Source organism: Drosophila albomicans, unplaced genomic scaffold, assembly GCF_009650485.2.
Source record: "Drosophila albomicans strain 15112-1751.03 unplaced genomic scaffold, ASM965048v2 ctg28_pilon, whole genome shotgun sequence".
Lineage (NCBI taxonomy): Eukaryota > Metazoa > Arthropoda > Insecta > Diptera > Drosophilidae > Drosophila > Drosophila albomicans.
Window position 1 is genome coordinate 129,291 of NW_026263665.1, and position 13,962 is coordinate 143,252.

The 13,962-nt window shown below is 48.0% G+C and overlaps 1 protein-coding gene across 1 annotated transcript; it reads left to right on the plus strand.

The window, feature by feature from the left end:
• The first annotated feature begins 3,000 nt into the window (after positions 1 to 3,000).
• Positions 3,001 to 8,442, plus strand: LOC127566329 (uncharacterized). Its single transcript, XM_052008353.1, has one exon. The coding sequence runs from the start codon at positions 3,001 to 3,003 to the stop codon at positions 8,440 to 8,442; it is 5,442 nt and encodes a 1,813-aa protein (XP_051864313.1).
• Positions 8,443 to 13,962: the final 5,520 nt, after the last annotated feature.

The window sequence follows — 13,962 nt, forward strand, 5'->3', positions numbered from 1 at the left end:
TAGAAAGAAGCATGTTTGCTGCCTCTTATGCGAAGACAATTGCAGACAGGAGTCACCCCAATGAAATCAGTAAGCAGGGAAATCGTCAGCAACCAAAGCCTAACAAAGGCGATGTCGAGTCAGTTGATACAAGCGACATGCTCAATTTTTTAGGGGACGCTCCCAACTGCCGTTCATTGAACGACAGTTGGCTAGCAGAAAACTAAAAATTCTGATAGACACGGGGGCGGCAAAGAATTACGTGAGACCCGTAAAGGAGTTAAAGAGCGTAACTACGGTCGGCACCCCATTCACTGTAAATTCCATACATGGATCCAGTGAAATAAATAAAAAGTGTTCACTGAAAATTCTTGGACAGAACGCAACATTCTTCATTTTAGATACTCTCGACGCATTTGACGCCATCATAGGTGTTGATGCGAGCGCATTGCTAAGTGAGAGGCACACCTCCGCTTCGCCGACCGAAAAGCACTCAAAGCTTTTTCGCTCACTAGCAATGCGCTCAGTGCGTAAGAATGCACTCAAGCTCCAGTGCTCTCAGCTTCTCTCTCCCACAACTCACCACCGCTGAGCCGCGCTCAGCATAGATCGCCGAAATGCCGTCGGCTTTTTTCTATTAGTTAGTAGCAAACGACGTCTAGTTCAAATCGTTACAATCACCCCCTTTTCTGTGCGACATAAAAACCCGAAAAGTTTTCAATAAACCAAATATATATAGTGATAAAAACGCGAGTGTTTTTATTTTTCGGGAAGCAAACATTTTGGACACTTTTTCAGCGCCCCAACAAACATTGGTCCTTCGAGCCGGATACAAAATCTTCATCGTTCCAGTTTTTTACATCCGCAGATACATAAGTGCCACTAGTTTTTGCTTTTCTATTCCTTCTACCACGGTCGTCCGCCCCTCCAATTCCGCCATATTGCGCAAAAGTTTTTCCCATAGCTTTTGCCAATTGCCTTCTTTGTTCTTCGGACGACCTTTTCCATGGTTTTTTTGCCTAATTACTTTTATAATAAATAATTATATTTGTTTTTTCCGCCAATCGCGTACGTATGTATGCATGTGTGTTTTTCTTTTTTTTGCAAGTGCAAGTGCAGTGACAAGTGTAAATTATCCAAAGAGAATCATTTTTTAAAGTGCGAGGATTATATATTGTATACTCCATACATATATAATCATACGAATTATTTAACTTAAATCCAAGTTGTGTACCAGAATTTCGTTTTTCTTAATTCTTGTCCGTTATTTCTTGTACGTTTGTATGTCGCGGTAATTGCCGACATACATACATACACACATGTTTCGGTGCACTCTCTTTTGTCCAGCGTTGCCAATTTAGCTATTTTCCCGCTAGATCTGACGGTTTTCAAAAGCAAAATGCGGGATAAATTGAAAACTAGCGGCTAGCGGGAATTATAGCTATTTGCAAAACAAAACTGATGGAACTGTAGTTTTTTAAAAACATCTGGTACCTTTGTGTATTTTTATGTTTTACTATGCCACACTTTAAAACCTTGCAGTAATTTTGCATTGCAATGGTAAAAAACGTCGATATGCCAAAATATCTTTGCATTTTTATCGATTTATAGTTTTTACTAGTTTTATACTCTATATACATGACCATCTGGGTATTTCACAATTTCCAAAACGATCGTGTGGGGCAGTTAAAATGCCCAAGATTTATAAACAAAAACCGCGTCATGCTTAGTTGCAAGACCCCTTCTTTAAGAATTGGTTGCCTCTAGGTGCAGCCGATGATTCAAAATGCTTTTGTAAATATTGCAAATGCACCATTAATACGAAACTTTGTGAATTACACGCACATACCAAGACAAACAACCATAAGTCTTCATTGGTCAGCCCCATTGACCATTTGGGATTGTTGTGCGGGAATAAATTTCACAGAACAATAGAATAGGGCATGATTGACGAAATTTACTAATCAAAAATACTTAATAAAAAAATCAAATTCATAAAAATATTGTTTTACTAACGTAGCTTTATATTTTGGCTATCATCCTAATTGTCTGGCGGTTTCTAGCGTTTTTCATATGTTACTTTAGCTATTTTATGAGCAGAAGAATTGGCAACACTGCTTTTGTCCGCAAGCGCACCGGCTTGCAGCCGCGCTTGCTCTCGCGCTCTCTCAACACACACACACGCACTCTTGTGCATTCGTTGTTTGTCCGCACTTGCTCTCGCTCTCATTTGTGTTACATACAAATATACGTGCATTTCGCTTGCTTAGACGTTGGCAGCGCAGTGCAAGCACATACATACATACGTACATACTGTTGTGCATGCTTAACCGCGTGCATAAGTACTTCTACGAGTGAAGTAATAGATTGGCAGGGCAGCGGTAGTCGCACTCGACATACCCTACCCTTTCCTTTTTTTTTTTGTTTCAAGTGATATATTTAGTGTGTGTATTTGAGAGCAACTCCCAGCTCAAGTGTCGGTGTATAGGCTACCTCCAGCCAGTGTCCACACATACATAGACATACACACACACATATACACACCTACATATAATCACAATATTTAAATATATAAATAATTTTTGTTGTTGTTTTTTCGTGACCATTTATTTATTATTTTTCCATACAGCGCTTTTTAACCACATTTGTGTTTTTTCCAGCGTATTGTATTTTCGTGGTATTTTTTCTTATTTTCGTGCCTTTTTGTTCTTGTTTTCGACAATCATTTGCTTGATTGTCGCGGGAAGTTTCCCCCGCCCCCTTGCGTTCGTTACCTGTGTCCGCAGTCCGTACCCATTTGGGGTACAAAATACCTCAGCACTACCTGTGGTATTTTTTCCAGTATTTTATTTGGTATTTTTCTTTTACTAGTTGCTACGTGCCTTCCGTTTCGTTTCCACCTTCTGGGCCGTTTCCGGATATATATAAAAAAAAAACCAAGTTCCATTTGGTATTTTTTTGGTATATTTTCTGTGATTTTCTGGTTTTCTAACCAGCGGCTTCCTACCTTCCGTGCGTAGCATGTCAACGGGCAAACCCGATAAGACTAAAACTAGACTGTCCGTGCCCTCTACTAGCGCCGCTAGAGTTTCGCCTAACCCCCCTGTGCCTAGATCCAAGAAGGACTCGGCTCTTCGTGCATCCAGCACATCACCGATCCCCGCACGGTCAGCTAGTGTTTCGCCCACTTCCGGCACCAAGCCTCTGATCCTCGTGACCAAACCTCCGTCGGTTCCTTCGACCAAGGCTGCTTCCGTCCCAGTTCCTCGGCTGCCAATTGTTACGCGTTCTCACAGCAAAATGGCACACAATGTGGTAGACTCGGCATTGAATAAGTTCATCGCCGCGACTGACCGTGTCAGTCACTTTGCGTTGCGACTTAACAATGCTTCTACTGACAGCGCGTCCCTGTACACGTGCCAGGTCCGGAGGGACCAGATGCGTGCCTTGTGGGACAAGGTCGAGAAGGAGTACGAGGCTTGCTTCTGCGTCATGTCGGATGAAATGACGACAGACGAATTGCCTACCATTCAGGCAAAATATGATTACTGCTATATTCTCTATGAGCAGTGGTCCGCTCAGCTAAGTGAGCAAATAGCTGATGCCTCCCAGGCCATCACTCCACGTACACCCGTACAACCCCAAGCCGTGCCGTTCGTGTCCACAGGGTGTCGCCTACCTCCGTGCGACACCGAAGTTTTCGGAGGCGATTACACTCGCTGGCCCACCTTCCGAGACTTATTCACGGCTATCTACATCCGAAATCCTAGACTGTCGGAAGTTGAGAAACTTTTCCATCTCAACTCCAAGACCAGCGGTGAAGCCCATGCCATTGTGTCAAAGTCTCCTTTGACCAATGAAGGGTTTCAGTCGGCGTGGTCCAGCTTGACTGAGCGTTTTGAGAACAAACGGTTGCTCGTGAACAGTCAGCTGCGTATCCTTTTCAATTTGCCCGCCATTGGGCAAGAGTCGGGTGCAGCCATTCAAGAGTTGCAGAGCACCATCCAAGGGTGCTTGACGGCCTTAGAGCACTCAAAGATCAACACGGAGAATTGGGATTGCATCCTGGTTTTCCTGTGTTCTTCGAGGCTCCCCAAATTGACCCTTTCTCTTTGGGAACAGTCCATACAGAATAAGAGCGACGTTCCAACGTGGGCTGACATGAACGCTTTCCTTCTAGAACGGTATCGCACCCTAGAAGCGATAGCGGAAGTGTCAGCCAGCACGAGCGCTCCGACGGTTCCACGGGCCTCACGTAAGGAGGCCCCCGTCGCCAAGCAGGTAAACTCCTTTGAGAGTCGGGTAACTTCAAAAACCCAGTCCTGCAAGTTGTGTTCCCGGGAGAATCACCCGATTCGTTTGTGCCCTCGTTTCCTCCAGATGGGTATCAATGATAGGGTCAATTATATAAAGCAACAGAAGCTGTGTCTAAATTGTTTCGCACGAGGCCATATCCTGGCCGAGTGCACAAGTGCGCACAGCTGCTTTACTTGCAAGGGTCGTCATCATACACTCTTGCATCGAGTGAGCCCGGCGCCGACAGTCACAACCCCCATTCCATCTCATATACAGTCCACTTCCACCCAGTCAGCTAACGTCCAATCTTTCGTGGCAGTTAACACACAAGGTGTTCTGCTCAGCACAGCTGTCATTCACGTATGCCATCTCGGCGTCCGTTATACAGCTCGGGCTCTGATCGACTCCGGATCAGAAGCCACCTTCCTCTCAGAGAAGTTGTTCAAGCGCTTGAGGATGCCGTATACATCCGTGCAAGCCCGCGTTTCTGGGCTGACGCAAGCTGTGGCAGCCCAGCCCCGAAAGTTTTGCCAATTCTTAATTGGCTCCCCGGTCAGACCCGATTTGCAGATCGAGGCGTCGGCGTACGTCCTCCCCCAGTTAGCGGGGAATCTGCCCTCATGTTCTGTCCCACAAACACTCCTCGAAAATCTGCCCAGCATCCAGCTGGCAGACCCCAAATTCCATGAGAGTTCGCAGATTGATGTGCTACTAGGCGCTGACATCCTCCCGTCCATTCTGCTCGGCGGCTCTCACCCTAACATTTGTGGGACCCTCCTCGGTCAAGAGACCATTTTCGGTTGGATCCTGACTGGCCCTGTGTCGGGATCCAGTTCAAAATCCATTTCGTCCTTTTCGGCTCGACGGTCCGTCGAGCGAACTCCGCCATTGGAGGAACTCCTCTCCAAATTTTGGGAGGTGGAGGACCTGCCGGCTAGCCCAGCAAAAGAATCTGACCTTTTTTGTGAGGCTAACTTCAACGCCACGACCGTGCGAACCTCAACGGGTCGCTACATGGTCACGCTCCCATTCCGCGATCCTGGTCACGTTGACCTGGGTCACTCGAGGGCTACCGCTCTCGCTCAGTTCCTGAGAAACGAGAGCCGTTTAAAGAGGAACGACTCTCTGAAGGAACAATATGACTCCGTTATTCGAGAGTATCTGGATTTGGGTCACATGACTCAAGTCCCCCCATCCAGTTCCGGCAACTATTATTTGCCGCATCACGCTGTTCTCAAGCCCGACAGCACCACCACAAAGCTCCGCGTTGTATTCAACGCCTCCAGCCCGACTTCAAACGGGAAGAGTCTGAACGACATCCTCCACACTGGGCCAATCCTTCAATCCGACCTGACCATTCAAATCCTGAAATGGAGGTTTTTCAAGTTCGTCTTCAACGCTGACATCACCAAGATGTATCGGCAAATCCTTGTGGATCCCAACCACACCCGGTTTCAAAGGTTGCTCTTCCGTACTCCAGACGAGAAGTTATGCGACTTTGAACTCAACACAGTCACCTTTGGAGTGAACTGTGCTCCGTACCTGGCTATCCGCGTTCTGCATCAGCTTGCGAGTGATGTTCGCGACCGCTACCCCCTTGCTAGTGACATCATCGCCAATTATATGTACGTTGATGACGTCCTAGCAGGAGCTCACACTAAGCAGGCTGCGGTGTCTGCTATAGATGAGCTTCGAACAGCGCTCGAGAGTGCTGGGTTCCCTTTGCGTAAGTGGACCTCGAACTCGAAAGATGTGCTGAGAAGAATCCCTAAGGATCACTTGCTCTGTGCAGACTTCCCCGAGATCGACGAAGCTAGTGTCGCAAAGACGCTAGGCATTCGTTGGCGGGCCACGTCCGACGAGTTCTTTTTCGTCACCGCCGAGATGGTGTCCAAACCATCTTTCAGTAAGAGAGAAGTGCTGTCGCAGATCGCCAAGTTGTTCGATCGTGCAGGTTGGCTTGCTCCCGTGGTCATTTGGGCCAAGATTTTTATGCAAGAAATCTGGAAGCAAGAAATCGGCTGGGACGACTCCTTACCGGCGGATCTCACAGAGCAGTGGACCAGTTTTCTGCGGAACTATTCGTCCTTGCAGGACATCCGCATTCCTAGATGGACCAAGTACACTCCCGGCGCGAAAATCCAATTCCACGGTTTTTGCGACGCCTCTCAAAGCGCGTATGGAGCCGCTCTTTACGCACGTATGGAAACAGCTGGACAAGTGTCTGTGAGCCTTCTAGTAGCGAAGACTAGAGTGGCACCTATCAAGACGGTCTCTCTACCTCGTCTTGAGCTGTGCGGGGCTCTCCTGTTGGCAGAATTATCCGCCGCCCTCCTACCACATTTTCCCACCCCCGACGCTGAGACGTACCTGTGGACAGATTCCACTATCGTTCTGGCATGGTTGGACAAGCAGCCATGCAAGTGGACCACTTTCGTGGCGAACCGAGTGGCCAAGATTCACTCGGTGAATGGCACATGGCAGCATGTTCGTTCCGAACACAATCCAGCCGATCTGGCAAGCCGCGGTGTCTCGCCGCAAGAGCTACTGGCCAGTCGCCTTTGGTGGCAGGGGCCTGAATGGCTGACGCACTCACCAGCGCAGTGGCCTTCACCAGTCATTGGGCTCGATACTGAATTGGAGTGTCGAGCGGTGAAGGTCCATGCAGCGCAAGTCCTATGTGAGGACTTCCTCGACCGTTTCTCCAGGTTCAATCGAGTGCTCCGAGTGTTTGCGTATGTGCGAAGGTTTGCCCAGCGTTGCCGCCATCCCAAGGTCTCGTTTCCAGAGACGCTCAGCTCTCAAGAGCTTGCAGAAGCTCAAGAGAGGCTGATTGTACAGGCTCAGAATCGGGTATACGCGAAAGAGTGTGCTTCCCTCCGGTCCCATAATCGTCTAATCGGGTCAAGCGATATCCTAAGCTTGAATCCGTTCCTTGACAAGCAAGGTGTCCTGCGTTCGTGTGGACGCGTAAGAGCGTCCACCTCCTTATCCTACGACGAACGGCATCCAATAATTCTCCCGTTCGGCTGCGTGTTCTCACGCCTCCTGGTTTCCTTCACGCATCAAGTCTCCCTCCATGGAGGCAACCAATTGGTGATGCGGCTGGTCCGAACCAAGTTCTGGATTCCCAAGCTAAGGAACTTGGTGAAGACAGTGATTAGTGCATGCAAGACCTGTGTGATTTATCGCCGCAAGCTCCAGTCGCAGTTGATGGGTGATCTCCCAAGCGCCCGGTCGACTTTTTCGCGACCTTTCACTAACTCCGGAGTAGACTTCGCCGGTCCCTTCGACGTCAAGAGCTACGTCGGACGGGGCTGCAAGATTACGAAGGGATACGTATGTGTCTTCGTGTGCTTCAGCACGAAGGCAATCCATCTTGAGGCGACCACGGATCTGACAGCGGAAAAGTTCTTGGAAGCTTTCTCCCGATTCGTGGCACGGCGCGGGTGCCCTCTTCACATGTACTCTGACAACGGGAAAACGTTCGTCGGAGCCTCCTCCATTCTCTCCAAAGAATTTGTGGAGAGCACCCGCAACCTGATTGTCACCACTCACAGCCATCAAGGTCTTGCATGGCATTTCAACCCACCTGGTGCCCCTCACATGGGGGGTCTCTGGGAAGCAGGCGTCAAGAGTTTTAAGACGCATTTCTACAAGACGGTTTCCTCCGTAAAACATACGTTCGAGGAGCTTTCCACCCTCCTTTCCAAAATTGAAGCGTGCCTCAATTCGCGGCCTTTGTCTCCTATGTCAGAGGATGTGAGCGACTTGGCGGCACTTACTCCCGGTCATTTCCTGATCGGGGGTCCGCTACTCTCCATGGCGGAGCCAGAGTCCAGAGAGGATGTGGAGTCCATCCGCAACCGCTGGCAACGGCTCAAGGCTCTCCATCAGCATTTCTGTGTGCGATGGAAGAACGAATATCTGAAGGAATTGCATAAGCGGAATAAGTGGCAGTCACCTTCACGCGATCTCCAAATCGGTGACATGGTGGTCATCAGAGAGGAGAATATACCGCCACAAGAATGGCGCCTCGGGCGTGTGCTGACCGCTTGCCCAGGCGCTGATGAAAGGGTCCGTGTGGTTGACATCCAGACGTGTCGTGGTGTTTTCCGCCGACCAGTTGCAAAGCTGGTCCTCCTTCCTACGGGACACGCGCTCTGAGTCACCTATTCTTCTCTCTACTGCCATCCACTATCCTGTGGTTTCCTCTTCCGGCTTAGGCAATTCATCCCGCGCCATGTTCTTCATTTAATCTATTGTTTTTTGTTCTTTTTCTCTTCCTTTTGTTTTTTTCGCCTTTTGGTTTCATCCCATTACAGTTTACCATGGCGTTCTCCAGAAGATCATCCTGCACCCTGTCCGACGGAGTGAGCTTGCGAGGGCTCTTCTCGCCAGCGCGCTCCCTTTCGCCTCCGATTGCCGGCTCTCCGCCGAGGCAAGTCGCCCCGATGGAGTCCGAGCCCTCTCCAGCACCGGTGGCACTGGTTACTCCGCGCGGAGTTTCCGTGCCTCGCCGGGCCGCCCCTCAGCGGGGTGAGTATGTGCCTCCCGGCACAAACTCGTTCCGCTGTAGGGTGTGCCGCGGTGTCCACGCGCTGCGCAAATGTCCACGGTTTGCCCAGCTGACGCCAGAGAAGCGGCTCCGGGCAGTACTTGTAAATAAGTACTGTCCCAACTGCTTGGCTCATCAGCACTCCGGGGGCACTTGCCGCAGCGGTGGACGGTGCAGGCATTGTGGTGAGGACCACCACTCCATGCTGCACATGCGAGACCCTAAACCCAAGCAGCGGTTGGCGCGACGACCGAGGGGCCGACGCGACCACCCGGCACCCACCAGAGGAGGACCATCGTCATCCCGGATGGACCGGCCCACTTCCCCACACACCAGGCCCGTGCCTAGCCCCGCCTTGTCATTGACGGCACTACTCCAGTGCAAGGGAGTCAGTATTCTCCCCACCGCGGCGGTCTGGCTAGTCACGGGGAAGACGGCCTTCGAGGCGCGAGTGCTCATTGATCCGTGCTGTCCTGTAAGCCGCATCAGCGAGTCGATGGCAGTGGCCATGGGCCTCTCTATCACTCGCGTGGGCGCAGAAGGAGTGTGCACGGCAACGTTGCGCTCCAAGACGTCACCCATGAGCCGGGAGGTCGTCTTCAAAACTGATCCGCAGCTCCATACAACGACGCCCACCAGGACTGTCACTCCAGCCGGGCCCAGTTCTTTCAGTAACCTCGTGTTGGCTGACAAGGACTGGTTCCGCTCGGCATCGATCTCGGCAGTCTTGGGGGCTGATGTTTACCCTGATGTCGTGCTGCCGGGTATCCTCCCGGGCCAAGGCGGACTGCCTATGGCGCAGAATTCCACGCTGGGCTGGATTCTGTCCGGCACGTGCTACTAGTTGTTTCGTTGCAATCCCAATATTGCAAGGGGGGAGAATGTTGATGCGAGCGCATTGCTAAGTGAGAGGCACACCTCCGCTTCGCCGACCGAAAAGCACTCAAAGCTTTTTCGCTCACTAGCAATGCGCTCAGTGCGTAAGAATGCACTCAAGCTCCAGTGCTCTCAGCTTCTCTCTCCCACAACTCACCACCGCTGAGCCGCGCTCAGCATAGATCGCCGAAATGCCGTCGGCTTTTTTCTATTAGTTAGTAGCAAACGACGTCTAGTTCAAATCGTTACAATCACCCCCTTTTCTGTGCGACATAAAAACCCGAAAAGTTTTCAATAAACCAAATATATATAGTGATAAAAACGCGAGTGTTTTTATTTTTCGGGAAGCAAACATTTTGGACACTTTTCCAGCGCCCCCACAAACAATAGGTTTCGATCTGCTAGCGCAGGCTGGGGCAACGCTAAATTTGAAGAACAATTGCTTAAGCTACCGAGACAAGAATGAGCCACTGAAATTTCACTTATGTGATAATGTAAATTTCACTAAAGTCAGTGATATAATAGTACCCGGAAATGTAAAAGAAGAGTTCATGCGAATGATAGCAAAAAGAATAAAGACCTCTAACGAGGCATTGCCGTTCAATGCGTCTGCCATTGCCACAATTCGTACCGAAGATGATGAACCGGTATATTCAAAACTCTACCCATATCCGAATGGTGTGTCGGATTTCGATAACAACGAAATCTCACAACTGCTGGAAGGCGGTATCATTAGACCGTCAAGATCCGCGTACAACAGCACAGCTTGGGTTGTCGACAAGAAAGGGTTCGATGCCGAGGGCAACAAAAACAAACGACTCGTAATTGACTTTAGGAAGTTAAACGATCGAACTGTTGCCGACCGCTACCCAATGCCGAGTATCCCAATGATTCTAGCGAATCTGGGTAAAGCAAAATTTTTCACAACTCTCGACTTAAAGTCTGGGTATCATCAGATATACCTAGCAGAAAAAGATCGAGAAAAAACATCGTTCTCTGTGAACGGTGGAGCATTTTTCAAGGAGCAATTGATGACGTCCTGAGAGAGCAAATAGGGAAATGTTGTTGAGTTAATAATATTTTCAGAAAATGAACAGGACCATGTTCGACACATTGACATAGTACTACAACGCCTACTAGAGGCCAACATGAGAGTAGCCAAAGAAAAAACTCAGTTTTTTAAAAACAGCGTCGAATACCTCGGCTTTGTCGTAACCAGAGACGGTGCCAAAACGGACCCTGAAAAGGTCAAAGCAATTCAAGAGTACGTCGAACCAACGAACCTATATGCGCTAAGATCGTTCCTAGGCCTAGCTAGCTATTATAGAGTATTCGTAAAAGACTTCGCCTCAATAGCTAGACCATTAACCAATATACTAAAAGGTGAAAATGGTTCTGTCAGCAAACACACGTCAAGGAAAATCCCGATAGAGTTCAACGACACGCAACGCGATGCGTTCGAACGGCTAAGGAACATTTTAGCATCAGAAGATGTTATACTAATGTATCCTAACTTCAAAAAACCTTTCGATCTGACCACTGACGCTTCTGCAAATGACATTGGTGCAGTGTTGTCCCAAGAAGGTAGGCCAATCACAATGATCTCACGCACGTTAAAACAGTGTGGGACTCATTACGCCACCAATGAAAGGGAGCTTCTAGCAATCGTGTGGTCACTCGGTAAATTGCAGAATTATCTGTATGGTACCAGAGAGCTCCGCATCTACACTGACCATCAACCACTTACCTTTGCGGTGTCTGAAAAAAACACCAACGCAAAAATCAAGAGATAGAAAGCGTTTATAGAAGAGCATAATGCAAAAATCTTCTAGCTCAGAAACAATCACCTCGCTACTAAAAAATCAATTCAACATTCATTTGGTCAACGCGCCTCCGCTTCACAGCTGCTCCAACGGGCAAGTGGAACGCTTCCATAGTACGTTAATCGAGATTGCGAGATGTCTTAAAATCGATAAACAGATCTGCGACACAACACAAGCAATTCTAAGAGCTGTTATTGAATATAACAGGAGCGTGCATTCCGTAACAGGGCAAAGGCCACTGGATGTTATCCACACAGCCTCGGACGAGGTTTGCCAAACTATCAGAAACAAGATAGTAAAGGCACAACAAGACCAAGTACACAGGTGCAACACGGACAGACAAAATAGGGTTTTTGATGTGGGCGAAACAGTCTATATCAAGAACAACAAGAGACTAGGTAACAAACTGTCACCTTTATGTTCCGAAGAGAAGATACAAGCCGACTTAGGAACAACGGTGCTGATTAAAGGGAGGGTGGTCCATAAAGACAACCTTAGGTAGTTATCATCAAGTAACCAACCAATAAATCTAACAAGAATGTATCTTACAGGTCCACCATGATAATTCTTATCCTGTTGACCTTGTTAACAACAGCGCAAGTTGTTTTTTCCCCACTCGCATATGCGAAAACTGTAGGACATAGATGTAGAGCACATAGAAACATGTTTTTTCCGCCCTAACAGTTCACCATAGAATGGCCAAGAATATTGGACTTTCTTGGCACAGCACTAAAAATTATTACAGAAACTCAAAAACAGATTAATAAACTCACAGATACAGTAAACAAAAAAATACAAGCGAAAAAGGGTGATCTCTAAGACACCCCACATTTATTTGAAACGCTTATGACTCGGAAAAGCATGTTAATTACAGAAATTCAGAATTTGATACTAACTATCACTCTTGCAAAGTCAGATATTATAAATCCTACAATTGTCGAAACCAATGATTTGAAGTCAATATTTGATAATCAGCTCACAGAAGTCCCGTAGTTAATTTAATGGAAGTTTATAAAATCAAAGTATTACAATCAGAAGATGAAATTCTTATGTTAGTCGAGTAGCCTAGAATTAAGCAAATATGTAAGAAAACAGTAATTCTCCCGGTATCGCACAATCACACAGTCCTACAAATTCGAGATGACATCATTGCGGAGTGTGACGATGGAATATTCGCAGTTAGCGAGCTCACCACTTTCTGCAAAAAGCCAAAACGAGAAAGCTGCGCCCGAGAGATGCATGCTGGAGGCCTAGCCAATTGCCGCACTCAACCGAGCCACCTGCTGCCAGTCGCGCTGATAAACGAAGGAACTATCGTCATCAATGAGCAACGCCCCCAAGTCACTGTGGTCGAGGGGCCCACGGTAATGTTGGAGGGAACGCACCTCATCACGTTCGAGCATGTAGCAGTGATCAACAATACGAGGTACTTGAACCACAACGCGGTCGTGGGCAAATGTACGAGCGTCGCCACTTTCCCACCTGTCAACATCACCGGGCACGATCAGATCCTGAGTCTCTCATTAATACATCGATTGAGCGAGCAGAACATAAAACTTCACACGCCAACTCAAAGATAAAGTCGAGGCAGGAGGATCGCCAAAAGTTGCACATCAATCATCGTTCACCAATGCAGCCATAGAAGACGTGCCTCTTTGAAGCTAAAAAGAGCCATCGCCCAACTCGACGTCACCGAGGCCGGCCACGAACTTGAGAGGGGAGTAGTTAAGAAGCAACACTTCCCAACATTAATTAAGCAGCCCTCGCATGCGCGGGCCGGCAACTTATTAAGCGACCCGCGCGGATAGGTCTCATGTGCCGCAATGCTTGTGCACCGTTATCCCTAGCAAGCAGCGACGGATTTGTAGCCAGTACTTTTCCACTCGCGATGCTTAGCTTTAGCTGTAGAGGTTTATTTTATAAGTTTTAGTTTAGAGCTACCCAGCAGCCATAGCGTACGAATAAACGCTTCGGCACCTTTTACATCGACCTAACATATTTATACCCGCTACCCATAGGGTAGAAGGGTATTATAACTTTGTGCCGGCAGGAAATGTATGTAACAGGTAGAAGGAGGCATCTCCGACCCTTTAAAGTATATATATTCTTGATCAGCGTCAACAGCCGAGACGATATAGCCATGTCCGTCTGTGTGTCTGTCCGTATGAAACACTGGATCTCAGAGACTATAAGAGATAGAGCTATAATTTTTTTTCGACAGCATTTGTTATGTTTGCACGCAGATCAAGTTTGTTTGTTGCCACGCCCACTTCCCCCCGCAAATCAAAAAAATCGAATAACAAGCAAAATTTTAAAGCTAGAGTTGCGAATTTTGGTATATACAATATTTACTATAGTAGTTATGATTCCTGATTCCTGTTATGATTGCGATCAGATAAAAATTGTCGAAGTTATTAAAGAAATACTTTT

Excerpts from the sequence above, each read along its gene's own strand:
- LOC127566329 (XM_052008353.1), top strand. The coding sequence starts at position 3,001 with ATGTCAACGGGCAAACCCGATAAGACTAAAACTAGACTGTCCGTGCCC.